The sequence below is a fragment of the Penicillium argentinense genome (assembly GCF_028826775.1).
Source record: "Penicillium argentinense strain IBT 30761 chromosome Unknown utg000011l_segment0_segment0, whole genome shotgun sequence".
Taxonomy (NCBI): domain Eukaryota; kingdom Fungi; phylum Ascomycota; class Eurotiomycetes; order Eurotiales; family Aspergillaceae; genus Penicillium; species Penicillium argentinense.
The window spans coordinates 231,816-259,778 of NW_026622670.1; the positions used below are offsets into that span (position 1 = coordinate 231,816).

A 27,963-nucleotide genomic window follows, 5' to 3' on the forward strand; every position below is an offset into this window, starting at 1 on the left:
GGGGAAGTCCATTATAACAGGCCTTGTCTGGAATCTAAATCTCTTCTCCTTCCTATTTCACGTCTAGCACCTCTATTTCTTATTACGACCATATGAGATGACATTTCCAAGAGGGTTTCATTGCATACTACGTCGAAGCTGTTATGCTCAAGTATATCCATCACCCGCAGGGAAATACAGGACAAAAGATTCCTGTCGTCATCGAAAAAGGTGCGTCAACAGAATAATCAAATAATACAGAAAAAACATCTCTAAGAAGTGATTACTCCGTTCTCAGAACGCGAGGTCCCTTCTTCTTAGTCGCCCGCTTGCGTTTGAGGCCCTTGTCGAAGGCCACAGCGTTGCTGTGATCACGGCCAAAGTTGTCGAGGTCCTTGACTTTGAAGATACGGATGATCCAGTTCTCACTGGTGAAAGCCTCCTCAAGGGTGTTGAGCGTGGGGCTCTCCGCAGGCAGTCTCACACCACGAACCCGGTCAACGGCTTGTCCGGCGGGGAAGAGAGAGTTGTAGTTGTAGTAAGACATTTTGTACCTAGAAGAAAAGAGTAAGCTCGGAAATTGGAACTGGCGGGCCGGGGGGAGGGTAAACATACATCAGACTATTCTTCATAGTGGGAGTCGCACCGTCATCGACGCGGTACTCGCCACGGGCAGTGAAAAAGTCACGCTCTTTCACCTCGTCGGGCCAGATACCCTCGGCAATGCGGACCATCCACAGGAACTTGTTCAGGTCATCACCGGAGTAGCCCAGCAATCCACCGAACACAACCAGAACGTAGTCGACATCGTGTTGGCGTAGGATCGGATAGCTGACTTCCTCGCGCGAGCTCATGGCCTTACCAACGGTGGCGATGTGGGTGTTGTTCCAGGTGTTGTTGTCAACCAAAGTAGGACGGTCAGCCATGCCACCAATCTGGTAGCCGTAGTCCCACCACGACATGATCTTGGCGTTGTCCTCGGTGTTCTGACGAAGCCAGTAGTATGCCTCACGGTAGTCGTCAATGATGTGCTGGCTTCCATCGGGAAGTCGGCTAGCCAACACAACTGAAGGAGAAGAGTACGCGTTCGAGGTGACCCAAGTACAGTGAGCAACAAACATGAGCAGGTAGATGATAAGCGAGCCGGTCACAACAGCCTTGGAGAAGTACGAGTAGATTCCAACGACAGGGTTGCGAGTCGAGGAGAAAGCCTTCGACTTATCGGCATTCGCCTTGGCCTGGGTCTCCGGGGTAGGCTTCGACATGACCAAGAAGCTGTCCAGGATGGTCGAGGCAGCCAGGGCAGCGGCGACACAGACAATTGGGGTCAAGGTCAGCATGAGACGGACCATGACACCGGCGAAGTAGCTGGCCAGCACGGCATAGATGATTACGAACACATGCTCGTCCTTCAAGTTCTGGAAGCAAATGAATACACCGGCTGGGAAGAGCCAGATCAGGAAGTTCAAGTCAAAGAAGAAGGCGGGCCAAGCGGTAGGCTGGTGCTCGGAAACAGATGCGATGATGGGAATATGAATCTTGGCATAGCCAGTGTCCCACAGCGAGTAGAAACGACCACTCCAGGGGGCAATGACGCCCGAAACGGAGAGGATAATCAGACCGGTGAAGCCAAGACCGAAGGTGAGTAGAACCATGGATGTAAGCAGCTTCTGGAACTGCTTGCCGTGCAGGAAAGCTCGAACAAATTCGGCAAAGGCAACGAGCTGGAGAAGACCAAAGACACCTGGAGATATCGGTTAGTATATACACAGAAACACTGTTTCAAGATCAAGAATTTTGACCTACCCAGAGCGGACATGTGGTCACTGTTGCGAATGGGCAGGAAACCGACGAAGGGAATCTGCATGCTGCCCAGTGTTCCCAGAGCATACCAGGTGGTATAGCTAATGTAGAGGCGGGAGCTATAGCGGCCCATGCACAGAAGAACGAACACATGGAGGGGAATGAGGTTGGTGATGAAGACATATCCACCCCACGCAGAAACCATGTATCCATAGAACAGAGCAGTCAGTGCTCCCCACATGATCGAGCCATTCTTGACAGCCTTGATCCACAGGAAAAACGTGAAGACAAGCAGGAAAATGGCAATGGCCTCGTTATCGTAACTGCCTGCCACGGAGCGAGAGATGTATCCGGGGGTGATTCCCATGAAAGCGGCAGCGAGTAGACCAGCGGAAGGCGAGTGCGACATCTCACGGGTCAGGAGATACATTGCCAGGGCAGTCAGGCCCGAAAATCCGGGGGCAAGCAGAACGCAAACGTTGCGAATATCGACAGGGATCGTGAGGAAGCGCAGGATGTGGTAGATCACGCCGCTGGTCACCATCAGGCCAGGATATAGAGTGCCACCAGTGACACGACCCAGAGGGTGCCAGGTTCCTAAAAAAAAATGAAGCAATTCCCATCAGCGCTACTGTGATACCAATCCACGGAGACTTGCAAATGACGCGCAAGCCTCGGGAGGGGAGAGCATACGGTCATCAAACCAATCCCAGAAGCTATAGAAGCCATTTTGAACAAGGTATTTTGTTGCCCGGAAGTTGAACCACGGGTCGACTGCAATGCGAAGGTCAATATCTCATCTCCGTATATCTGGCCGTTCGGAGGTCGTAGGCGCCGGGAACTGTCAAGGGGAGATCATACATTCGTGAATAATACTTTCGAATCCTAAAAATGAATGTTAGACGATCAATTGCAACAGTCAGAGGCATCGGAACGTACGAATAACACTGAACAGGCGACTGGCCACGGCGGCGGCAGCGATCGTGAGCAGGATAATGATCCGCAGTAGACCGCGCGTGTTCTTGCCGGAGTTGCCTTTCAGCAGGACATCAAGGGAAAACTCGGCCATAATGGCCAGAAGAAGGAGCAAAGTCCAGATCAGAAAAGATGACACATGAAAACAAGAAACGAATGGGGCAGAGCTGCCAATGGGTTGCCTGGTGGGAAGGTTGCAAGAAGGAGAGCTGCGCAAGGTGGTCACTTCTGAGGGTCTTGGCGTCGGGGAAAGGTGCCACCTCCGACTGCTCCCCGCATCATCGATTCCAGCAGCCAGCACCACAACACATCCAGAAAATCTTTCCAGCTTCCCATCTTCAGTGCTGGTCGTCTTCACAATGGAGCTGCCTCCTTTCAGCAGGGAGCAGATCTCCAAACTGATCGCATCAAATGCTCCCCCTTCACAACTCCATGAGATCCTATCACAATACGAACCAGATGCCTGCCTTATGTCCGCTGGCAGTGGAAGTCCTGAAACCGGCGCCGGAGATCCTGAGCTCCTTTGCCTCTTCTATTCAAGCTTCTTCTTTGCTCATCTTCTCACCAAAAAAATGTAAGTAGAATTTTCAATATCATGATTCCAATCCTGTAGTCGCTAACGTGTCGTAACTCAACAGCCCCGAAGCCCGCGCGCTGACCCAGCGATTCCCGGAGACCCTAAAGCATCACGATCCTTCTCTTCAGAGCTGTCTCACTCTACTCCGGGCCATTTGGCAGACCGAACATGCTCAAGTCTATCGGGTCCTTCGTGGACAACAGTGGTCAGAGACTCTACAACCGCTGATCAAGAGATACGAAAGTAGGTTCATTGGCTGGACACAACACTACGCGTTCTCATTCATAGTTTACTGACATACACCAAGGCTTCTTCCAAGACCAAGCCCTGATCGCAGTCAGTAACTCCTACGAGGCGATCCGACCTGCAGTGGCTGCAAACTTCCTGGGACTCGATACACAAGCTGCAGAGCAAGGTGACCCGACGATCATTCAGAAGCTCACGGCTTGCGGATGGACCTGGAACCCTGAGTCTCAGCTACTCTATCCTTCTCGGATTACCGTACCACCAACCGATCAACAGCCTACAAATGACATCCGTGGCGCGTTGGCCATATTCTCAACCCCTAGTGTCTAGTGGACACTCAGATATAGAGAGACGCCATCGGCTCGAAAGGTTCGGAAGAAAAGAATACAGATGGAGCGCGACAAATCTGTGCGTCCCTGGCGATACCGGCGGGAGAACTGGCTCGTGGTCATGGCTCCACGAATTGCCGCCTGCTGATCTATGCTTGATATAGTACTCTGAAGACCTCTCGTCGACGGCGTTCGGATCGGGGGGTTTTAGGATAGGAAAGCATACTACAATTAGTATCATAGGACATGAACTGGCCTTTCAGAAACGGAAGCCAGCATTGTAACGCCGGAATGCATGACACGATCTTTTGCTCTTGAGGTCCAACTGTATTGTACAAACGCACGACACAGCCCAGGGTATGTACAGGACCCAAATAACGTCTAAACCGATAAAAAATAAAGTAAACGAATCAAAAAGAAACCGTTCCGTCTCTCGCTCGCAATGTCGCAACTCGGGTGAAAATCAGACCTGATCAATCGTACAGTAAATGGACCCGAGCAGTTGCTTCTAATACCCTGGGGGAGGAGGTGCGAGTTTCGCAAAAGATGTGCGTATTCATTCCTCCACTCTATTCAATGTATCGCATTTAAGGGTTGGCGGCCGCCTTGGCCTGCAGGAAGGCCTCGAGGTCGAACTTGGGGTTCTCGGGATCGGTAATCACTGTAATGATGTTCGGTTAGCGATGCGCTTTGGAGAAAGATGAAGAGGGCACCTGGGTCTCGCCGGAAGCCAATAGGCAGAGGGAAATCAGAGAGAAAGGTCACGTACATCCAGAGACTTGTGTCTGGGCCTCTTGGGGCTGGGTCTTCTTCTTCCACTCGGCCTTAGCCTGCTCGATCAGGCGCTCCTTGCGGGTGTACTCGTGCTCGATCTCTGCGCGCTTGGCCTGGGAGTTAATGGAGGACTGGTGGTAAACACCGTAGACGAGACCAGCCACAAGGGCGGAGTAGCGGAGGACCTGCAATTGGGATGGGTGGTTAACATCCGATTTCGCAATTTGGGGGGGCGAGCGTGTCGGCCCTTTCGGGGGATGGCGACTCACGTTGACACCCTGGCTAGCCATTTTTGTAGATCTTCGGGAGACGGAAAGGCGGCAAAAATTGAAGAGTGGGATACCGAAGAACCGTGCAACAGAAGTCGACCGTCAATGGCAGTGTATCCTCGGGATGGGCAAGGCGAGGTTCAGTCCCTGTTCTGCGCGCGAGTTTTTCCGGTGCCGTTTGGACCGGCGCTTATGTCATCCCGTAAATAAAGCGCAACACGCTACTACAGCTCCAACGCCTTTGACCGGGTCGTAGGATTTCACGATGTCGTCCATGCAGCAGCGCAAAAATGAGATCTTGGCCAAGCGGGCTAAGCTTGCGGAGCTGAAGAAACAGCGCGAGCTCCGCCAAAAGGAGTTCACCAACACCCGGAGCAGCGTCGGGGATGCTTCAGAGGTAATGCGGCCCCAAAGATACCACTTGCGGAGCTCTATCGAAGGACTAACAAACAAATCCTAGATTGTTTCGCCGGCCCCCAGTCATTCTGGTAGTCGAGCTGAACTCGATGATTTGATTTCACGCCTCGTTGACCGTCCTGGATCGGCTGCCCTTAGCCATGGCGCCGAGGGCCAGTCGCGCAAAGGAAGTCGCCCGAATTCCGTACTCAGCGCCAGCCAACTGAGTGGAGAGAATGCCGAGACCTATACGCCTTCGTCTAGACCCCAGTCCCAATCAATTGCCGTTCAGACCGTCGGAGAAGAACCCTACACCACCTCCACACCGGAAGCCCTAGCCCAACCCCATGCCCCGCGCGCCCCTGAACCCAAATCGGAAGTTGTAACATACAGCAAAGCCGTGCAAACAGACGCATTGGACCAGCCTTCTGATTCTCCAGATGGGTCTGTCGCCTCAGACAATGAAGAACTCGCCGGAGCCCCGCGTTCGGGCAAGAGGCTCAGTCGACGGGATCGCGAGCGTGACGAGGAGATCCGACAAAAGATTCGGGCTGAGATCGAGGAGGAATTGCAGGCAACAAATCAAGCTGGACAGGAAGCAGCTGCCGCGCAATCCTCTGAGCTTCGCTACCCTATGCGCACACTCGATGACGATGAGTTGAAAGCTGTGACCTCATCGGACGATTTCCTGGATTTCGTGGAACGCTCAGCAAAGGTCATTGAGCGAGCTCTAGACGAGGAATACGATGTTCTCGCAGACTACGAGTTGGGCGGCGTTGATGGGGACTTGGAAGAAGACGAAGAAACTGGCAAGAAGAGGAGAGGAATCCGAGAGATTTGCCAGTTCTGGGACGAGCGCTGGAGCAAGAAGCGCATGATCAGTGATATCAGCTTCTCCCCCAAGGTATGTGTTATTTTTTCAAGCTATTATGTTACGTTGACTAATGTTCGCTTTAGTTCCCTGAATTAGTGCTGGCGTCTTATACCAAGAATCCCTCTGCGCCCCACGAACCAGACGGTTTGGTGCAGGTCTGGAACCAACATCTGCAATCCCGCCCAGAATACGTTTTCCACTCTACTTCCGACATCCTCACTGCCAAATTCTCTCCTTTCCACCCTAACCTCATTGTGGGAGGCTCGTATTCTGGACAGGTTCTCCTATGGGATACTCGCTCCTCTCGTGCAGGCGGAGGTGCCCCCGTCCAAAAGACTCCCCTTACTGGATCTGGGCACACGCATCCAGTGTATAGCATATCTATCATCGGTACTCAGAATGCGCACAACATCTTGACATCCTCCACAGACGGAGTGGTTTGTGGTTGGACAGTGGACATGCTTTCGCAGCCACAAGAGTATCTGGAGCTGACCACTCCCCCTCCATCCAAGACGGAGGATCTCGCACCAACAACCATGTCATTCCCGCAATCCGATCCAACGTTTTTCGTCGTCGGTACCGAAGAGGGAGGCATCTACCCATGCCACCGGTACGACCGAGCCGGGGCCAAAGCAGGCACAGACCACCGCCTCGCCTATCGCGGACATGCAGCCCCGATCATGTCTACCGCATTCCACCCCGCCCGCGGACCTGTTGATCTGGGCGACCTGATGCTGAGTTCAAGTCTGGATTGGAGCGTCAAACTCTGGCGCGTGCGGGCACCAGCCACTACCGCCTCTGTTACCTCCGGGACCGCAGCTGCTCAAGTCGTCTCGCCCATTCTGGACATCACCCGCGAGGACGTCGTATACGATGCCCGCTGGTCCCCTCACCGACCTGGCGTCTTCTCCCTGGTCGACGGAGCTGGCAACGTCGAAGTATGGGATCTCTACACGGACACTGAAGTTCCGGTTGTACGAACCAGTCCATCCCGTGGTCCCAGTGGCGGTATCTCTCGCAGTCTCAACAAAGTTGCATGGGAAGAACGTGAAGGCCGACGCCTCGCTACAGGTGGTCTTAACGGTGTTGTCACGGTATTTGAGGTGGGTAAGGGCTTGGGTGGACCGTCAGAAGAGGTCCCCGCTGAAGAGTGGGGGGGTATGAAGCGACTTGTTGGGAAGCTGGAGCAGAAGGACAGGGTGGCTTAGTTCTGAGAATGGGCTTTTGCTACAGAACTACCCACTCCCTTTTGCTTTCGAGTTTCTTCTGTCTTGCATACCTCTGATTCTATGCCCCCATTTTGTTTGCCATATACCCCTTTTCTCTTCAATCACATTATTTAGGGATATTTGTATCTACGGGGCATTACGAATAGATTTGCCTCTGCAAATCAATAATTTTATGGACCTTGCGTTCCTACTTTATTGCACCAGTGTGTGATGTTCGAGTAGCTTGGATTGGCTGAATTCCGCTGTATAAATGAGTGACGGTAACACTGCCGCCTCGGGAAGCGAGAAAACCCTTGCTTCAAGCAGCTTGACCCAGGCACCAGCGTCTCCTGGTCCACAAATTTACCACCTGTTTATTTTAACGCCCGACGCTCCCTGAATCACTACGACCTCATCTGGTGAGGTGGGCAGATTCATTTGTGGATTGGGGACCGCTAGCGGACTTTAGCAAATCGCATCACCAGCTTGCTCCAAAGTCACCCGCGATAGTACTTCCCAGTGGAGCACACCAGTCATTCGAAATCGTGGACGATGAAGGCGACCTTGAAGACGACGTGGGAGAATGGGATTCGTCGCCGCGACCAATGCCGTCTGCTCGGGCGGCGGACGCTCCAGTACTGAGTATGAAAATCGCTGGTCCTGAAACGCTATCTGTGAGAAATCGTTCGCTCGCAGCGAGACTTGATTATCCTATTACCGTTACGATCTCATACGACGAAGCACCTAGCCTGGGAAATGACAAGAGACCGATCGTCTTTCACACGTCCAGGTTCAGAATTATGGACAGTCACTACCATGGGTTTCGGCTCTATGTGAAAGAAAATGACGAATGGAGGGGCCACAATGTGAATGGAGAGCTCCTACACCACGCTTACCGATCAAGTCCTGCTCCAATAAATGTTGGCATGAATGAGGGGAACAAATTTCAGAATTTGATGCCTGGCGAGTCTTGGTCGTTTACACGAACTGTGAGCGATTTCCCGAAGGATTTTGCGCCCGGTGATCGATTTCGGTACGGGTTCAAGGGGACTCCCCTTGACTGGTGGAATTGGGGCAATTTTGATGATCATGAAGACACTGTCGTGGTGGCTGAGGAGATAACTGTTACTCTTCCGCCAGATAATGATGGCAGGCCTGAGGTTGTGATGCCGGCTAGTAACAGCATCGAGTTTACATTGATCGAATGAGGAAAAGTATCACTACAAATTATACGAAATTGAATTCCGACTTGCGTTCAGAACGTCCATTGAAGATAAATAGTCACCTTAATTATCTCTACTGCCCCCCTCTTCTATCCAATGAGTGGCTCCGTCTCGCCTTCTCGTTGAATACTATCCGAAGACCGCCGACGCAAGGCTAGGGCAAGGAGTATCGCCTGACCGATGGCAAAGATAAACCTGTTGACTTTGACCCAACCAATACTCCCATACCAGATGGTGAAGGTATTCCAATTCATATGGCCTTTCAGATCCTCATATGGAAACGGAAGACACCATATCCATGCCACAGAGACGAGCGTGAAGACAATTGCTTGCACAGCACGCCCTTGCAGGCTAAGCGACTTTGGAAATGAGACTGCACGGATCTCTTGCGCCTGACGGTAAATGCTGAAGCAGCCTAGGAATGTGATTACCGGCCAAAGGAGCATCATGTGCAAAATGAAGTACATCGCAGACCACCACTTTCTTGGCTCGGAGGGCATTGGCGAGACGGCATCTATGAGAAGAGGGATGAGTGACACGAGGAGGAAAACGGTATAGCGGACGCAGAGTGAAGTACGGCGGTCACTGTACAGCAGAATCTGGGCAAACCTAGGAGGATATGATTAGAACCTATGTGATTCTTGTCTTCAAAAATTGATGGCCCAATCTCACAATGCTAGGAAAAGAAACGTGACCACGGCACAGTGACACAGACTAAACCAGTCGCCTGCAGAGATGGGAAAGTGCAGGAATATATGGTTTTAGCGGTCCGGTCGTATTGATTGGCAAGTAAGAAAAAGTAGACCGTGATCTGCTCCGTGGCGCTGATGACATTCCATAAGATGTAGAATGGTGAGATCCCCTTGATGCTCTGCGTCCCTCGTATACGCAATATTTGGGGTGCAAAGGAGCCGATGGTGAGGATGAGCAGTATACTCCTTGAGTTAGCTTATTCTTTATTCCAGGGTTGATGCAAAAGTGTACACATACATTCGACACCATAGTGGTGGTTCTGGGAGCGCCATATTTGTACGTGTGTATGGCACGCACTATCGATGTAGGAGGCGAATGATGGGTAATGATTCTCTGCGCTAGCTGATGAGATTGCAATCTCAGGTCGTGTGGTAGCGAGCTTTAGGCGACTGTGGATTATGTCTTAGAATAGTTGGGAATGGGAACAGAAGACGGCGAAAGGCAAAGCCAGAGCAGGGTTGCGGCTCGGTGGTTCCAAGTTTGGCAAGGAGGGTGGGAGCAGCGGAGGGGCCGTCCGGGGAAAAGGTGCTGTTCCACTTGTAAAAGGAATACGTTCGTGGCAATACACAAGTATATAAAACCTATTCAAGAGATAATGTTATTTCGAGATTTCATTCGGAATAAAACCTACCCGAAGACTTTTTAGCCGATCAGCACCAGTACACTAGTTTAGTTGTCCATTGAATTAATCTTGGGACCAGGCTGAGTATTTATGACGAGCGAGAGTACTGTACAAGACCTTAATCATCTCATTTACAAGCATAGGATGAACGCATCTCTTGACCCTCTTCAGCCTAGAAACGTCGCCCGAGGCAGAACCGAGTGACCTGACGTAAAAAACGATGAGAAAATTCAGACACGCCTTAATTTCTGTTGATAGATTGCCTGGGCTTCGTTAGGTTGGAGCCACCAGGGTCTCGTTACTACCCCTGTCGCTAGGCCTGCTACTAGCTAGCCCATCTCGGGCGATGCTGTTTGCCTCGCGCTATCCCAGATGCATCGGACCCTTAGCGCCACAGTAAAAACCAACAGTTCTACCTGTAGGGCTTATCCGGTGACCCGTTGGACAGGAGTCCTCTGGAACCCGAGGGTCTTGATTTGTGGCTGTTGGGGGCCGGCCCGGGGGGGGGTGCGGAAGGAACATCGCACTTGAGGCTTCGCAGCACCCCTGGTACGGCATCGGCTGGCCTGGGATAGTTTGTTCTTGGTGGCATTTTGGAGCGCGAGACTACACAGTCAACTTCGGCCAACATACCTATTCTTACCGGACGGGCTGCATACCTCTTGTCTTTCAATGCTGCGCGCGTTCTAAGCCACTCCGCCCCTGTCCATTGCGAAGTTCACCAAAATGGGTGTGAATTTGTTAGCATGCCCTGCCAAATGCCCTCCCAATACCTTGGAAATCGACGAAAGGTCGGGCTATATCGTTTACCGCACCTCTTATTTTGCTCAGCCGGGAACTGCATTCTCCCGGTTCATCGACGCCATTATCTCCCTTGTCACAGACCTATTACCTTTTGAAGACGCCTCAACGACAAATAATAAACTAGAGAGCGCAGGTTTTGTTCCGCAACTGTGGATGTGGTCTCAAGACTGTCGAGTTATCTTCGCCGATCCAGTAGAGTTCGATCAAGCGTCGATGGACTCAATCCACGCTCACTTCGGGGCCTGGAAGACCTCTCAGGAGAAGCTAGACTGGCCTGCAACACATTGGAGGTGTATAATATACGACGAAGTATCACGGCATGCGTTCCTGAGCTCTCCGCCTCTGAGAAGGGGGGAGGACATCGAGCTTGGTGAGAAGGGAATTCCTAAGGCTCATTATGTGAAGGCCATAACGCCAACTTCGGATCATGACGATGATAATTATGATGCTTTCATGGGAGGCGAAAGATCAAATAGAATGGGTGTTGACCTAGATGCCCACAAGACAGGGATGGGAGTACTGTCGGATTCTGAAGATGATGAGTATGACGGTTTCCTTGGGGGATCTATTTGATGACCTGTTTGATAGAGTCTGCCGTTATGCGTACGCCGAGACCCCAGGTCTATATCATATCATGCCCTTTCTCTCACTTTTCTATGTAGTCTAGAGTACGTGTAAGGTTTGTACCACGATACTGCAACACACACATTTTTTTTTTTTTTTTTTCTTTTTGACAATAACAATATATCTATGAATGCACCATGAAGCACTATCAAAATTATACATTAATGCTGGTGCAGACACCAAAATATATCAAGAGCCAAACCGGTGCAAACCGGTGCACTACACTAATTCCCCCTGGAAAAAGTCAATACACATAAATACAGAGAATCCCCACAGCGGCAATAGACAGTGGGCAGTAAATTCACATGAATCTGGCCATCAAAACATCTCCTGTTCCAACAACACCGTATTCCCAATTAATTCGAGAGCGATGGCACGATAGCAGCGGATCATGTGACTTGTGGTTGATACCCAAAACAGATCATGTGACTAATTACGTGATCTGCTGCTCCTTTAACTTTTGACTCAAGGCAACACCCGAAATATACCAAAAGCCTGTTTAATCGAGGATCAAGCTAATCTCATGGACTGGGACAATCTGTGCTTCAATATATCAACGTTCGTCGCAGGCATCTTCGTCCTTGACCATGGCGCAGACAAGTTCCTCGACCATACAGTCATTGTGGGGCGACGACTGGGCATTTCACCAACGCTCATTGCTCTCTTGACGGCCGGAGCCGAGTATGAGGAGGTAAGATACCTGAACTAGTGTGTTTCAATGTTACAGTGAATTCTCGGCAACTGTGCTGACGAAATGATACAGCTTGCGGTTATTATCGCGGCAATCCTACAACATCGCAGTCCACTAGCCCTGGGCAACGTTATGGGATCTGCCATCTCCAATATTCTCGGTGCATTTTCATTTGGTCTTATTTTGAATCCAGATGGGATGGAATTCGACCGCAGCGCCAGGATATATTCTTTCCTTTTGCTGTCTGTGACTACTCTATTCGTGGTCTTGGCATATTTCAACCTGCTCAACCGAGTCACTGGTGGGATTCTCATCGCTATATTCGCGGTATATTTCGTTTCCATTGGCTATGCCATTTACAAGGGAATCGCAGAGCCACCTCAAATGTCGGATAGTGACAGCGATAGCGATATCGACGATGAAATACCCATTGTTGACGAGGAACGGTCAATACATCGGGACAACCGGGGTGCGGCCTCGGAAAGTTCGCCACTCCTGGGTAATGGAGATCCACGAAAAGATGCAGAGAACAAAAAGACACCACGAGCACTCTATTATCACATCCTCCAGCTTCTCATCGGTCTGCTTGAGCTATCTCTTTCCGGATATATCCTCGCCCACAGCGCAGGTGCTATAGTAGATTCTTTCCAGCTATCGGGCACGGTATTTGGCCTGACAGTGGTCGCCTTTGCTACAACCCTACCTGAGAAATTGATTTCTGTGATAGGCGGAATCCGCGGACAAGGGGGCATTGTCGTTGCAACTACAGCTGGAAGTAACATCTTCCTCCTTACGCTCTGCATTGGCGTGGTTGCCGTTACGGGGTTCCAAGCCAAGGGTGCGGATACATTTGTCCTCTTTGACTTGGTGACAGTCTGGCTCTCTGCTTTGGGATTTACGACCGCCGTCTTTATTGGACCCAGTCGTGCTGCTGGAATCGTGCTCTTGGTTTCATATATCGCATTCCTAATTTTTGAGTTTACAATTTATAGACGGTAGCAATCTCGGAGTTGACATATCTTTCTAACTGCTGTTCATTTGGCATTAAATTGTGAGTAGCATGATTCAACGATCCTACGAAAACTTTGAACGCCATAGATTGCAAAGATCGACGAATGGATGGACCCGCTTCCTTGCACTGAACGCTATACTGACCGATGAGCACCTCGGCATCGGATTCTAGGTCTTTAAAACATACAGACAAACTTTCATCTTCTTCCCTAGGGTATCGGCTATACATAGACCCGATGTCGTGGAACCGAATATCAGTGGGTCTCACCGTTCACCATCGGCGTGTCATATAAGCTTCCAATGGAAGGCACTGAAGCCAATCCGCGGTCTCGACCATGAAATTAGAAATTCGCCGACTGTTATACACCTGGGTAATCGGGATCCTCGAGTCGAGGTCCCGGTGAGATCTACATAGCAAGATCTACGGAGCTTAGGTGTCCATCCTAAAAGTCCGCTGACAAACATAGATGAATGACGCATGCCGACAAGGAGCCAAACTTCCATTGAGAAGCAAAGAGAATCAAATCAAGCAAAACCTAGAATGTTATTTGACTTATTTCCATGTCGAGTCAATCGGGCGCGATGTCGCAAATGGGATGGAATCGTGAGGGGAAACTTCTCAAACAACCCGAGAACGCCCTACTATCCCCGACAACACGCGACTCCCTCCTCTTAACCCCTTTGGGCAATCCATAGCCACGGACGTAATCTGAGGAAAAGTAAGAGGAGACCGCGGTACCGGAGATGGGTGGAGCGGGGGTGTTCAGCCAGGTTGGAATAAGGTTAGAAGCCATAGAATCGCCGACGAGCTGCCTCCGCCAGGATCGACCGATTACCCCGCTGGGGTAAGGATGGGCGGTGAGTGAGATCCGAAAATTCGACTGCATCGTCAAGCGCATTTTAGATTAGAAATTGGAGTTGAGTTGGAGTTGGAAGGATTCGAGAAATGGAGTTGACTGCCAAATCCGGCCATGATGTCAAGAGCCGGCTATGCAGAATCGCCCTTTTTCGGCACAAAATCGGGGGAAAAGCGCTCAAGCTGGGTTCGAACCAAATATGAGTAGTTGATGGTCTCGAAGGAAACCACCCCAGCATGCCGGAATATGGGCCCAACTCTATTCCCTTCAGAACCAATGGCCGCTCCTCGGATTCTTCGCCCTTAACCGCGTCCCCGGCTCGGCGAGTACTCTCCCATGGACTCATCCCAGCGCCTTCTCGCCCGCCCTCCTTCAGCGACACATGCGTGGCCCATATACCTGCATTCGGCACCGGAGCGCCCCGACGCCACGGATCTTCGTCCTTTCCAAATTCGCGCTGCCCATGTCTGCCGCACAGATATTCTCCGAATGCTGGGTCGACTTGAGTTCGGAGTCCACCTTCGTCACAAGCATGCGCCCTCCACGCAGGGCTCGGGGCTCCACCGCCCAAATAGACTTTCTGTACAGAATTGGAGGCGATATTTTATTATGGTGAGATGGAGCTGGAGAGGCGCTTGAAATATATGATGATCTGCACATCCCGCTTGGATCGTAGCTGGAATACTCTGCATCCTTCTCGTCTCTTCCCTGCCAATGCGGAAGTTCGCCGGCTTGCCGTTTCATAACGCATCTGTACCCAGCCATCATGGGTGACAATCGCTGGGTGGATAAGAGTTCACCGTGCTCGAGTGGTGGTAATGCCTTGATTGGTGTTAGTATCGCTTTGTCGATTGTGCAGATTATCTTCGTTGCGGCGCGATTCCTTACGCGGTATATGCAGCGCATTCGATTTGGGCTGGATGATTATATGATCCTTATTGCCCTGGTATGTATACCTTTCGGAGATATCAATCATTATTAGGTGCTGATCATTATACCGCCATCTAGATTGGAAGTCTGACCAAGGCTGTTACCTATATTGTCTGTGCGTGCATTCAATTCCCAAGCGTCACAGCTAAAACGATTCTAATGCTTCTACAGTGACCGAAGTAGCAGGTCTGGGCTACCACATCGACGAAGTAACCCATCCAAATCACAAGATTGCCATGATCAAAAAGGGATTCTTCGCACTGGAACTTCTCGACTTTCCATTCACCATTACACCAGCCAAAATCTCCTTACTACTCTTCTATCTTCGTATCTTCAATGTACGAAAGTTCCAAATCACCACGTACATCGTCGGATCGCTCGTCCTGGCAGTCGGCATCACTGTATTCTTTGGAACAATCTTCCAATGTACACCCGTCGATTATGGCTGGGACAAGAGCTCCGGCTCGGGATCCTGTGTCGACCAAATTACTTTTTACCGTGGTGTCTCTCCAGTCAATGCCCTCACTGGTATTATGATTCTTATCATGCCATTGCCGCTGATCTGGCAACTTCATGCTCCGAGGGGACAGAAACTTGCTCTAACGGGGGTTTTCCTTTTGGGTGGTCTGTAAGTACACACCTACATCCACCTTGAGCTTGAAGAGATGTGCGTTATCTAACATGTTTACAGAGGGTCAATTGCGAGTATTTTCCGAATGATAATCTACTTCCTAAACACAAAAGTCCAACTAAAAGACGTAACCTGTGAGTATCCAAACCCCACGAAGCAAGCACAGATGCTAACAAGTTTCGAAACAGGGTTCTCAATCAGACTGGGTATCCTCACCGTCGTCGAAGGCGCGGTAATTATCATCGCAACCTGCCTAGTCACCATCTGGCCATTAGTCTCTCGAATCACCTCTCGACGCCTGATGACGTGGCTCTCATGCAGCTCGCCACGCAAACACCAGCATCAATGCTGGTATCTCCGAACCATCGAAGAGCCATCAGAAGACAAAAGTCAGATTCCGATTGCAAGATGTCGGGGGGTTATGCAGAATCAAAAGGATGAGAGTTGGAGCAGTCTTCCCCCCTTCGATGGTGGATTTGGAAGATCAGGGGTGGGGCGTTCCGGACTCGAGATCTTCGCCGCGTTCGTGTGAAGAGATTTGTATAGAGAACAGACCAAAAGTCTGAATATAGTAGATAAGTTAAATTAGATTAAGAAATACCATTAATAGATGTGTATTTACTGCTCTAGGGTAAGGTATCAATGACAGTCTGAAAAGGTGGCTAAGGCGGCATTAAACCTGTTCGGTGTACGGCAGACGAATCGGAGCTGCTTTTTGTACCGCAGGTACCGGGAACTAGTAAATATACTAGCTATAGCGGTCCAATTTGGACATGGATACTCCTAGTACGCTATACCGGCTTTATCTAGTGTTGAGACCGGCTCAAATGCAGATCGGACGAAAGGCTGTTTTATCCGAGATGCCGGCATCTGCTCCTCGCATGGTTAATGAAGTGACGGCGATTCAAAAAGTTATGTTGGAGTTCTTAAGTCTTTTCAAATGTACTAGGGAATTTCCTAGCTAGGTTCCGGTCACGTACATCGCAGTGTCACAGAGTTATGGTAAGCTTCCGGACATGTGGGAGGGGGCCAAGAAATGGCAGTTGAAAATCAGCCCAGTCCCGGGAATTGTCACTTTGCGTTCGAACCTCCACTGTTAATACTTGTAGTCGAATTATAGCCATCTACTGAATTCCCACCATCTATGGTCGGCCTGACTTGCTCTCATTTGTTTATCTTATTCCCGATGCAGCCATTTCCGCAGGGTAGCATTGACCCGAAACCCACCCAGGGTACAATAACCAGTCAACAAACGACTGACAGGAGTAAAGTGTCAACAGTCAACACCCTACAAAGCAAACACTGTCCACGCTCGACGTGGTGATATCAATTACGCAAACAAAACGCAGATATAGTCCGATGCCGATCCCATTCCGGTACTGCAGCCAGTAAGTTCCCGGCCCGCCTATGTTTCGGCCCCACGTCGGGCAAATGGAGGAGCTTTCACTGTTCCACTCCAGACGAGAGTCTGCCACTGCCCCCGGACTCCCTCTCTTCTTTTCCCTCTCCAGACTCCCCCAGATTCCCAAGTCTCAACTTCTCATCATGGTCGAGCTTATCAGCCCCCCAGACCCCCGAGCTTTGCTTCCTCCTCTCCTCGCCTGTCTCCCCACAGCCTTTGTCTCTCCCCGCCCGCCACCAGCTCTGCTCCCACTGCTCTCGCCGATCCTCCGCCAGCGGATCCAGGTCCTCACCTCCTTATCGACCTCCCCAGATGAGTCCTGGCTGCGACTGCTCTGCTGGGACGCTGCCAAAGCCGAGCGTCTTCAGAGCATTGTTGATGGCGCTACCTTCGAGCCGCATCCCGTTTCTGGCGAGATCGAGCTCACCGATGACCTCCCCGTGACCTACAAGCGGATTGACGACGAGACCCTTCGTGCTCTAGTCACACTGCCGGAATATAGCTTGGCGGTGATCTACCTCTGGTGCCCGACAGACGAAAATGGTCGCGGCTGGCGGGTGGCGGAACTACTTCCGCGCGAAGGCCCCACTGACGACGAGAAGACCTGGGCTTCGTCGATCGGGGAAGCAGACTCTCAAGAAAAGGAAAGACTCTTAGCTGAAGTACTGGAAGAGAAGGAAGAGAAGAACAACAGCCAGAACGACCCAGCCAAGGACGACGAAGATGATGACGATGACGATGACGATTACTGGGCCCAGTACGATGCCACTCCAGGCCAGACACCAAAGGTCAAGACTCCTGCTCCCGGAGCCTCGTCCACACACGGCCCATCCGGCCTGTCAGAAGCTTCCTATTTCAACCAATACGGCAACCTGCAGCCCGCCATGGACAACCACGATCCGGCCGAGGAACAGCCGGAAGTCGGTCCATCCTCCTTAAACGGCGATACCCTCGCCAACCTACTCCGCCGCCAGGTGGGCGGATCCGACGAAGCCCCCGAACTAACGGATATTCACACGATACCGTTTTTAGCGAGGAAGCGGCCTTTGCACTGAACCACCCACGACCAGCCTCCACCTCCTCCAGTAGCTCCGACGCCATCGCCAAGCTGGAACAGCACGCGGAGAGCCAGTCCACCTACGAGGTCGGCGTAAAACAACACATCAGCACCAGTGTCAAGAGTCTCTTCCGGCTGGCTAAGGCGACGGGAATGTCAAGGGCAGACTTCCAGTCTTTGGTCCAGACTGAGGTGGAGCTTTTGAATGTGACGGACGACGAGTGAGGCTCAGCAAGGGATGGTGAGCCTTTCTGATATTTTGCATATTCTTGAGTGATACCCATGAAGCTACGAGAACAAGACCTTTTTGAATGGGTCGTGTACATTTGTTGCGAGTTCATCATAGATGCATTTTGGGGTTTGGGGTGCATTTTGCCTTGGAACTCATTTTTGTTATTTTCGGTTTTGCAATTAACTAGCATTGTTGCTATCAATATATTGCTTTGTCAACATTACATTTTTTCACTTCAGTGTAAATGAATTGGCAAACCTGTCGTCCTGCCTGCTCTATCAAAAGACGGGATAGCTCCTCTGTGGGGGCTTCGATATTCTTGGCCTTCCTCGTACTCCCGCCACATACCACGTCAAATATTAAAGGTGTTGATTTACATTGACTTCGAGATCTGTCTTCTTCCATTCCCACCCCTCCAAAACAATCCAAGTGTCAACCAGTACCCGACCTATCATAACCACCGTGTGTTCCTCCAGTATTACGACCTTCTACGCAATTCTCACAACAACCAAGCTCTCGAGTCTAACACGGGTTGCGAAACACTACAAGTACAAAAATGAAAATGAAATCACCGCCCTCGACGCAGGCGGGGTATCCGACGAATCCGACGGCGTCCTGGAAGCGGGCTTTTCAGAAAACACATCGGGCACCGACACCCAGGTGACAGTGTTATTCCAGCGCGAGCTATCCGCAAAAGACCCGTGGCACGGCGACGCCGACACGGATGATTATCTTAACAATAGTTTTACTGTATAACGCTTGGGGATGGGGAGACTGTCTACGGAGGATTAGTAGAGATTTCCTTTTCCGGAACAACTGGAACTTTCGACTTTTCCGAGCGTGCGGCCGGCGTTCTGGGCTTGGGACGACGGCTTGTTGTTGATTTTGATATCCCGGAAAATGATCTGTGCCTTTTTCGGGATATGCTGAGACGGGTAGTCACGTGGGGTGTTCCTAGTCAGGTTCCGAAGTTGGAGGGGGTTTTGGTAGGGTTTCAAGTGGAAATTGTGTGGTTTTAATCTATATTCTGGGAGTTGTTGTTATGAGAGAACACTTGCAAGTGTGGCCAGTGTACTGGGTAAGCATTAATGTGATTTGGAGCTATTTATACCCTCCGGTATGACTATTGCTCTCATATGACCAGTTCGATCTACGTGTAGTGGTGTCTAGTGCCTAATTCTTGGCTTGTGGACTCAAAGGAACTGTCTGCGTTCTGTGGCTTCGAGACTCGACATTTCTAGAGCACTCTATGAGTGGGCACAATTGCATGCTGTCTGAAGCGGTCTCATGTTTACTATGAGAAAAATTTGTCTCGTTTGGATACATGCATCTTAGTTCATCCCATAGTCTTGCGTCATCTCCATGCCCACAAGGGGTAGGGCTGTTTGAGAATCCCGGCTAATTTCCACGGTAGACAATTCGAGCAATCTGCATGATTACGCAGAAGCCTCAAATCTCCAGCAACAAATATAGGCCTGGCCCACGGTGAAACCGTTGAGACTCACAGGCCGCCGTTCGGAGCCCCCAATGGCCGAAAGCATGATTGGCAGGGCTGGAGGTATAGACAGGCGCCGCCTGGGCCACCGCCTTGTCGAGAAGACACGCAACCCTTCATGCCGCCCCCTCCGAGCTCTCCTTTTCTAACACCCTTTTCTGGCCTCGATTGACTGAGTGCCATGCACTTTGGTGATTCTGGTAAGTCATTGTCTTCTTCTCTATCCCAGCCATTCCTTCCCCACTGGGGCCAAACTGTCGATTCGGTGCTGACGTCGCGCGTCTTCGGAAGTCTATTTACTTTAGGTGGTTTCGCGGTCGCTCTCTCCCTCTTTTTGATTTTTCTTTTCCTTTCTTCAATTCATCATGTCACCTTCCTCGCCTGCTCTGCGCAAGAGAGGCGGAAAGAAGGAGGAATATACTCCTGTGCCCTCCGACGATGGCGCGTCTCCCGCGGTCGCCGGCAAGCGTCATTCGGAATGGGACTACTGGCTGGCCATAACCATTCTGACTGTCCTGGCGTTCGCGACTCGCTTCTGGCGCATCGACTACCCCAATGAGGTCGTCTTCGACGAGGTCCACTTTGGAAAGGTATGTGTTATCGATCTCCGCGACGCTGCTTCTGGGGGGGGAAAAGGGGGGACTCTGAGCTGAGCTGACACGAACTGTTTCCCTCAGTTCGCCTCGTACTATTTGCAGCGCATGTACTTCTTCGATGTCCACCCGCCCTTCGGAAAGCTCCTCTTTGCCTTTATGGGCTGGCTCATCGGGTACGATGGCCATTTCTTCTTCGACAACATCGGTGACTCCTACATTGAGAACAATGTCCCATACATCGCCCTGCGCGCGATGCCGGCTGCCCTCGGTGCTATTACAATTCCTGTCGTCTTCCTGATCATGTGGGAGTCGGGATATTCGCTGCCCGCTTGTGTTCTGGCTGCCGGTCTCATGGTGTTTGACAATGCCCACGTTGGCGAGGACCGTCTCATCCTGCTCGACTCCACTCTGGTGCTGAGCATGGCCCTCAGCGTCCTCTGCTACGTGCGTTTCTACAAGCTGCGACATGATCCGTTCTCGCGTAAGTGGTGGAAGTGGCTGCTCCTGACTGGCTTCTGTCTGAGCTGCGTCATCTCGACCAAGTATGTCGGTGTCTTTACTTTCGTGACCATTGGCGCTGCGGTCCTGATCGATCTGTGGAACCTCTTGGATATCAACCGCCGCCAGGGTGCTCTTGACATGATCACCTTCGTGAAGCACTTCTTCGCCCGCGGTGCCGCGCTTGTTGTCATTCCCTTCTTCTTCTACCTGTTCTGGTTCCAGGTCCACTTCGCCATTCTGACCCGCTCCGGCCCTGGCGACGAGTTCATGTCTCCCGAATTCCAGGAGACTCTCAGCGACAATGCAATGACTGCTCAGTCTGTTGGTGTGCAGTACTTCGACAGCATTACCATGCGGCACAAGGATACCAAGGTCCTCCTCCACAGTCACTACGAGACCTACCCTCTCCGCTACGATGATGGCCGTATCTCCAGCCAGGGCCAGCAGGTGACCGGATACCCCCACAATGATACCAACAACCTCTGGCAGGTGATTCCTACCAAGCCCCTGGCCGATGATGGCACCGCCCACAGCGTGCTCAATGGCGACATTATCCAACTCCGTCATGTGGGCACCGACACCGTTCTGCTGACCCACGACGTGGCTTCTCCTTACTACCCAACCAACCAGGAGTTCACCACCGTCTCGCAGGAGCTGGCAAGTGGTGAGCGCCACAACGACACTCTCTTCGAGATCCAGATCCAGAACGGCAAGCCCCAACAGGAGTTCCGTACCTTCGCAAGCTTGTTCAAACTGGTTCACGTGCCGACCCGTGTCGCCATGTGGACGCACACCACTCCTCTCCCCGATTGGGGCTTCAAGCAGGCCGAGATCAACGGTAACAAGAACATCCTGCAATCCAGCAACTTGTGGTACGCCGAGACCATCGACGGCCTCGAGCCTGATAGCCCGCGTCTGGTGCGCCAGGAGCGTAAGCCTAAGCACCTGTCCTTCTTGCGCAAGTACTTCGAGCTGCAGGGTGCCATGTTCCACCACAACAATGCCCTGACCAGCAGCCACCCTTACGCCACGGAGCCCTTCCAGTGGCCATTCCTGCTGCGCGGTGTGAGCTTTTGGACCAAGAACGACACTCGCGAGCAGATCTACTTCTTGGGTAACCCCGTTGGATGGTGGATTGCCAGCAGTCTGCTCGCCGTGTTCGCCGGTATTATCGGAGCCGATCAACTGTCGCTCCGCCGTGGTGTGGATGCCCTGGAAGACAGTAAGTCTAACCCTACTCCTCTTGTGCTAACGTTTCTCGGTGACTTTAAAGAACCATGACTAACTCGAATTTTCATCATTAGTTTGGGGTCCCGGCGCCCGTTCGCGTCTGTACAACAGCACGGGCTTCCTGTTCCTGTGCTGGGCAGCGCACTACTTCCCCTTCTGGCTGATGGGCCGCCAGCGTTTCCTGCACCACTACCTCCCTTCGCACCTGGCATCAACGATGGTGACTGGTGCGCTGATCGAGTTTATATTCAACTTGCAGCCTCTCGATCCCGACACCGCCGAGGCCCCAGTCGATGACCCCTCTGGCAAGGCCAAGGGCCGGGTTAGCCGGAGCGTGCGCCGATTCGTTACGGCGAAGGAGCGCATGGGTCTGAAGTCCACCCTCGCGGCGTGGGCGGCGACCGCCGTCATTCTGGGCGTGACGATCTGGGGCTTCATCTTCTATGCCCCCTTGACCTACGGTACCCCGGGACTGGATGTGAACAGCGTCCTTGCTCGCAAGTGGTTGAACTATGACCTCCACTTTGCCAAATAAATGACGAGATAGAAAGCCCTATACTGAGGTAGACGGTGAAGGAGGGAGTGAGAGATAGTGACAGAGAAAAAGGTTGCATTGAAATACTTGCAATCTGTACGATATGTATTGAACTCGGGATAGAAGAGAAGGACGGTGTTGTTGATCCTTTTTGTGGACCCCCCGCGGGGTTCTCCACGGTTTGCCATGCTTTGTACCCATCAACTCAATTCCACAATCAAGTTTCCTTTTTTTTTAAAAAAAAAAGCTTTGTCTGCACTCCATGTCTCTTTTGTTGTAATTTTTCGTGACTCCTCTGTTCCGTGCTCGCCCTGCTGTAATCGAGTCTTGTGCGACGGAGTCGTCCAAGGGCTGCGTTCGTCCGGTCGAACCCGTCCACTTGGTCGCACCACTCCCGCCCGACACGTGATCCGCGGTGGTACAGTCGCAGGATTTGCCGGGCGTCTGGTCTCGACCAGTGCCAATCTGAATTTCGCTCCGCCCCGATATCCCTGGCCGGATCAGTTGTCTTTCTGCTCATCTAGAATGATTTGGTCTGAACGCATTGCGTCGACATTCTCCTGGGCATTCTTGCGATTCAAGAGGCAAACTCTAACGGGACTGAGTAATCTGTTTATTTTTAGGCCGCAAATGGCAGCTAAACATAGAATCGGGTTTCACATGGCCTGGTCTGGCCTGGCCTCAACATCATCGTGCACTAGACTGTTGTCAGTGAGGACTAATGCGAGTACATACACAGCAGTACCCTAGGGTATTGTGTACTCGGTATATCCGCCGTACCTGTATTAGGTACCGTAGTCAATGCTCTCTTGTGTACACACGCCCCCGCCCAGCCACGAAGAGGCAATAATGCAGGGACTAGACTCCGGCTAGCCTCCCATTTTGCGCCCTCTTCACTCTCTTTTCATTCTTGCCGCATTCTTCATTCCTGCTGCATCTCATACTTTGCGCTTCGCCACTCCAGGGTCCAGCGATCCCAAGGTCCAAAGGTCTACCCGAAGGCCCTTTGATCCACTCCCCACCCGGTGCTTCCCCATTCCGATCTGACTCGCTCGTTCCAGTCGGGAGTCAATCTCGAGCGGAGCCCAAGTGAAACGGTCCATTACAAGTGTCCTGTCCAGGTCTCACCTGGCCGCGTGGTGGGTGCTTGCTTGTTCTTGTCGCCGCTGTGCCGGTTTTTTTCCTTTCTCTGCTATCCTCCGTCAATCCCACCAACGAGGACCAGCACTCTGTCGAGCCCCCCAGCATCGACAAGCACTGCACCAGAATCAAACCTTGCCAAGGTGTGTCGCTGCATCCCCCGGTCGCAGAAAAACCCACCGCGGTGGAGATGCTTGACGGGCCCTTGATCGGCCGCTAGAGAAGCGTGTTGTGTGTCGGCGGCTCGCAACTCCGTGCCAGAAGCTTCTTTGTGACTGACTCGCCTGATTCTTTGCCAGACCAGCTCTCTTCCTGATCGACCTCGCCGCATCCTGTCGTTTCTTACTCACACCTCCCCTTGCGACCAGTCGGCCGATCGTGAACTCATCACTAGACTAGTCGTTTTTTGTTCGCTCCTTCGCATTTGACACATCCAACTCCTCCACGACCGACCATCCACCCCAGGGATTAGCAGAACACAACCCTATGGGCGCCCACCTCGACGATTGGAGGTGGATTGTTTGACAACCGATTCTTTTGCACATACTACGTTAGGCCGAGTAGCCCCTCACGATGCCTATCAAGCTGCCCAAGAGCTTTGGCCGGCGGAAGTCGTCCGGCAATATCCTGGAGGACGTGGAGACGCACCCCCAGTCGTCCTTCCGGGTATTCGAGCGTCCGGGCCCCCAGAGATCGATGACAGATGGTGCGCCGCTCACCAAACGCATGAGCGAGGGTAATGCAGTGCCCTCAATGCTGGAAGATCCCGACAACATCTTTGCTGCCGGGGCCGACCACGAACAACCCCTGGGCAAGAACCGGTATGAACATGACCATGGCCGACCCTTCAAAGATATCCTCAAGCAACGTCTGACCCGAAATCGTCATAGCGGTGGCACCTATGAGAGTTCAACCTCAACTCGGCTGAGCTCTTCGTCCACCCTCCCTTCCTCCACCGAAATCCAACCCGAAGAGGCTGCCTCCCCGCACTCGAGGATCCATGATATACCCGTCCCACCTCCACTCTCCGGGGCCCTGCGTGCCGCGGCGGGTAGAACCTTCTCCTTTGGAGGACGGTTTGGTAAGAACTCGGCACCTCCAGCGCCTCCACGGCATGCCACGCCAGATGAGTCTTCTCGACAACGGGCCGTGTCGGGGGGCACTGATGGTACGGCGACGCCACCTAAACTCCCCGACTCGCACTGGGATCTAGGGGCAGGAACCGATGACTTCGGAAAGATGTTTGACCATTTGGATAAAAGGGATAGCGCTGCGTTGCGGGACCCCTCTCCTCAACGGTCTAATCAGGTACGCGGAAAGGAGCCACGCTTGCCATGCAAGGGATCCGAACTAATGGGTGATACACAGTATTCTTCATCTCCACCTACGCAAGCCCTACCAGAATTTCAAGAGAGCAGGGCTGCACGTCCCGCGCCCATTAGTACAGACCGGTCAATCCCCGTCGAACCCTCCCCTTACTCATGGGATAGTCGTCACTCTCGTCATCCTTCCGAGGAGGGACTTCTTAATGATCAGAATACCGGCAGTCGAAGGGATAGCAGATCGCCCGCTCAGCTCTCGCCCGACACTGTCGGATTCCGCAGACCATCACCAGGCCCTAATCAGATGCTAGGTGCAACCACCGCTCACCGTGCTCTGGAACGACCGACGAGGAGACAATCTGGGTTCTCGGAATTGCGCAGAAGTGGAGTTTACTCACTGGGACGAGACGCTAGTCCTGTTGAAGACGAAGACGCAAAATTGGTGAGAAAATCTTGGCTCTTCAGCAAAGAACACTCTCCGCCTCACTGGACTGAGGGTGGCCCTTCGACCAACGAGACACCTCTTCTCGACAAAGGCAAATCGGCCAGTCCTGGCAACCTCAGCCCGGAGCCCGACTCGATGTTTACCGACCTGCACGCCCCGGACCCCAGCATTGCAGACACTGCACGTCTGGCTGTCCAGTTCGCTGAGAGCGTACCAAAGACAACGTCTCCCGGCAATAAGGTCATGACCAAGTCTCAATTCGAGCATTATCGTGAACAGCAGGAGCTTCGACGATCCAACAGTGATGCCTCGAAGAGCGATGACGAATCTGTTCAAGATGAATACGATGACGAAGATGAGACCGAGAAACAGCGCGAGACGGAGCGACAGCGCCGGAAGCAGGAGGCGCATCTGGCGGTGTACCGCCAATCGATGATGAAGATCACTGGTCAGCAGGCCTCATTGCCGTCGCTGCGCCCTGAAATGAGTGCCAGCGGTGCAAGCAGCAGCACGCCGAATCTTCACGCTCCGAACCGCCTTTCGCACCTCGGTGACAAGTCCTCCAGCGGCAAGAGCACCGAAGATGACGACGAGGAGATTCCGCTTGGTATTCTTGCGGCGCACGGGTTTCCTAATCGCGCTCGTCCGCCAAACCGGCTGGTCAGCACCAACTCCAACCCCAATCTCCGCGCGTCTTTGCAGCCGTCTTATGCGTCGTCTGTTCATTCGCTTCACGGAGGTGGGGGTGAGCAATTCAACCGGAGTAATATGCCCGCTTTCGCCAGGAACCTCCCGCCGGAGCCTTTCATTGGCGCTGGTCTTTACCAGTCGCCTAACCGTGAAAATCTGGCGATGGGTGGTGGTTCGGGCTCAGTCTACGGGGGTGCATCATCGCCAGCACCTGCTCCAGGCGGCTTGATCAACGTGATTGCCAATGAAGAACGGGTTCGAGCTGCGCGACGAGGCAGTCCAAACACCCAAGCGATATATGATCACCAGATGGCAATGGGAGCTATGGGACCGGGAGCCCCCGTGCCTCGCCCATATTCGATGATGGGTCAACACCAACAGCCACCGCCGATGACACCCACAGAACAAGCTCAGCTGAAACTGTCAAACCAAATGTCAGCAATGATGCAGATGCACATGGAGATGATGCAGACATTCATGCACGGCGGCCAGGGCACACCCCCAGCCATGATGCAGCAGGGCATGCCCATGCCTCCAATGATGGGCGGCGGCATGGTGCCAGGAGGACCCACAGGTCCCCCTCGATCTCAGGCCGACCAGTCTCGATGCCGAATGCCGCAGCAGGCGCTCAGCCAAACTTCGACCACCGCACGCTCAGCATGCTGGATCCCAACATCACTGCACGACGAACGGGTTCGCCGATGCCGCATATGTCCGGGTACCCATTCGCGCCGCCCAGCAACGCTGGCTACGCATCCTCCATTGCGCCCTCGGAGCGCAGTACTGCGGGTATGGCACCTCGATACCGGCCTGTCTCCACTGTGAACAATGAAAACGAACGACCCGGAGCCTTACCACGCAACAAGGACTGGAAGGACCAGAGCCATCTCTCGCCCATGGGAACGGCCCGTCCACAGTCCAGTCTCGCCAAGCCCACAACTATGGCAACCGTGACTGTCCGGCCCGTCTCGCAGACCGGGCAATCACCATCCGGTCGTCAAAGGACTCGGGGCGGATCGGACGAGGACGACGACGATGAGGGCTGGGCCGATATGATGAAGAAACGCGATAAGAAGAAGAGCAACTGGAAGTTGAAGAAAGGAACGTCCTCCTTCGGTGATCTTCTCGGTGCCGTGCACTAAGTGATTATCCAATGTTCTTTTCACAACATTACCTCTTTCCTTTTCCCGTGAAATTCCAAAAAAAAAAGAAAAGAAAAGAAAAGAAAAAGCACTATTTGCATCCAGCTGCGTGTTCCATCCCACCGCTGTATAGAATGTGTCTTTTCTAAATCCTGGCATCGCATGACGAACAGCATCCTTCCGATTCATGAATAATTTATCTTCGATCTTCAGATCTGAGATTACCCCGCTCGAACTCTATGTATTATTTCACTCATGACAACGAGCTCGGCTGATTTGATGCGGTACACGTATGAGAACATAAGTCTTTATCTTTTTTCATTATCAATACCTTTTCAAAGAGGTCATGGTATTTTGTTTTCTTTGGCATTGGCGCAGGATAGCATGGCGTTTTCGTCTTTTCAAAGCTAAATCTCTTCTTTTTCTTTGTGCTTTATTCTTATGGCATCTTCGTCTTAGGTTGTCTTTTATATGAGCATCTTTCTCTCACATAATACATTTCGGCCTATGGCCTTAATCCTATAACTTCCAAAAAGAGGTTGTTTGAGATCTTGTGATTTTTTAGTTTGGGTAATTTGACTGTAATTTGTTTGTGGAGAG

General features: G+C 52.1%; 11 protein-coding genes across 11 annotated transcripts; 8 read left to right on the forward strand and 3 right to left on the reverse strand.

Moving 5' to 3' along the window:
- Positions 1-262: 262 nt before the first annotated feature.
- Positions 263-2,851, reverse strand: N7532_011088 (dolichyl-diphosphooligosaccharide--protein glycosyltransferase subunit STT3; the record flags this gene model as incomplete). The annotated part of the gene is made up of 6 exons (XM_056623579.1): positions 263-533; positions 595-1,723; positions 1,786-2,379; positions 2,476-2,556; positions 2,644-2,667; positions 2,722-2,851. 6 exons carry the CDS (start codon positions 2,849-2,851, stop codon positions 263-265), a joined length of 2,229 nt encoding a protein of 742 aa, XP_056468567.1.
- A 265-nt stretch (positions 2,852-3,116) lies between these two features.
- On the forward strand, positions 3,117-3,910 carry N7532_011089 (CSN8/PSMD8/EIF3K family protein; the record flags this gene model as incomplete). The annotated part of the gene is made up of 3 exons (XM_056623580.1): positions 3,117-3,331; positions 3,396-3,577; positions 3,642-3,910. The coding sequence occupies 3 exons, from the start codon at positions 3,117-3,119 to the stop codon at positions 3,908-3,910; spliced, it is 666 nt and encodes a 221-aa protein (XP_056468568.1).
- A 586-nt stretch (positions 3,911-4,496) lies between these two features.
- N7532_011090 (ATP synthase subunit e) lies at positions 4,497-4,973 on the reverse strand (the record flags this gene model as incomplete). Its single annotated transcript, XM_056623581.1, has 2 exons — positions 4,497-4,570; positions 4,679-4,973. 2 exons carry the CDS (start codon positions 4,971-4,973, stop codon positions 4,497-4,499), a joined length of 369 nt encoding a protein of 122 aa, XP_056468569.1.
- Positions 4,974-5,217: 244 nt separating this feature from the next.
- Positions 5,218-7,430, forward strand: N7532_011091 (uncharacterized protein; the record flags this gene model as incomplete). Its single annotated transcript, XM_056623582.1, has 3 exons — positions 5,218-5,349; positions 5,413-6,252; positions 6,306-7,430. The coding sequence occupies 3 exons, from the start codon at positions 5,218-5,220 to the stop codon at positions 7,428-7,430; spliced, it is 2,097 nt and encodes a 698-aa protein (XP_056468570.1).
- Positions 7,431-8,742: 1,312 nt separating this feature from the next.
- Positions 8,743-9,153, reverse strand: N7532_011092 (uncharacterized protein; the record flags this gene model as incomplete). The annotated part of the gene is made up of 1 exon (XM_056623583.1): positions 8,743-9,153. The coding sequence occupies one exon, from the start codon at positions 9,151-9,153 to the stop codon at positions 8,743-8,745; it is 411 nt and encodes a 136-aa protein (XP_056468571.1).
- Positions 9,154-10,754: 1,601 nt separating this feature from the next.
- N7532_011093 (uncharacterized protein) lies at positions 10,755-11,405 on the forward strand (the record flags this gene model as incomplete). The annotated part of the gene is made up of 1 exon (XM_056623584.1): positions 10,755-11,405. One exon carries the CDS (start codon positions 10,755-10,757, stop codon positions 11,403-11,405), a length of 651 nt encoding a protein of 216 aa, XP_056468572.1.
- Positions 11,406-11,979: 574 nt separating this feature from the next.
- Positions 11,980-13,146, forward strand: N7532_011094 (sodium:calcium antiporter; the record flags this gene model as incomplete). The annotated part of the gene is made up of 2 exons (XM_056623585.1): positions 11,980-12,147; positions 12,220-13,146. The coding sequence occupies 2 exons, from the start codon at positions 11,980-11,982 to the stop codon at positions 13,144-13,146; spliced, it is 1,095 nt and encodes a 364-aa protein (XP_056468573.1).
- Positions 13,147-14,781: 1,635 nt separating this feature from the next.
- Positions 14,782-16,108, forward strand: N7532_011095 (uncharacterized protein; the record flags this gene model as incomplete). Its single annotated transcript, XM_056623586.1, has 5 exons — positions 14,782-14,961; positions 15,024-15,060; positions 15,117-15,573; positions 15,637-15,710; positions 15,765-16,108. 5 exons carry the CDS (start codon positions 14,782-14,784, stop codon positions 16,106-16,108), a joined length of 1,092 nt encoding a protein of 363 aa, XP_056468574.1.
- Positions 16,109-17,007: 899 nt separating this feature from the next.
- On the forward strand, positions 17,008-19,286 carry N7532_011096 (uncharacterized protein; the record flags this gene model as incomplete). Its single annotated transcript, XM_056623587.1, has 4 exons — positions 17,008-17,952; positions 18,015-18,256; positions 18,744-19,009; positions 19,060-19,286. The coding sequence occupies 4 exons, from the start codon at positions 17,008-17,010 to the stop codon at positions 19,284-19,286; spliced, it is 1,680 nt and encodes a 559-aa protein (XP_056468575.1).
- Positions 19,287-20,127: 841 nt separating this feature from the next.
- On the forward strand, positions 20,128-22,624 carry pmt4 (dolichyl-phosphate-mannose-protein mannosyltransferase; the record flags this gene model as incomplete). The annotated part of the gene is made up of 3 exons (XM_056623588.1): positions 20,128-20,352; positions 20,440-22,081; positions 22,164-22,624. The coding sequence occupies 3 exons, from the start codon at positions 20,128-20,130 to the stop codon at positions 22,622-22,624; spliced, it is 2,328 nt and encodes a 775-aa protein (XP_056468576.1).
- Positions 22,625-24,337: 1,713 nt separating this feature from the next.
- N7532_011098 (uncharacterized protein) lies at positions 24,338-27,363 on the forward strand (the record flags this gene model as incomplete). Its single annotated transcript, XM_056623589.1, is given in 2 exon segments — positions 24,338-26,795; positions 26,813-27,363. The coding sequence occupies 2 exon segments, from the start codon at positions 24,338-24,340 to the stop codon at positions 27,361-27,363; spliced, it is 3,009 nt and encodes a 1,002-aa protein (XP_056468577.1).
- Positions 27,364-27,963: the final 600 nt, after the last annotated feature.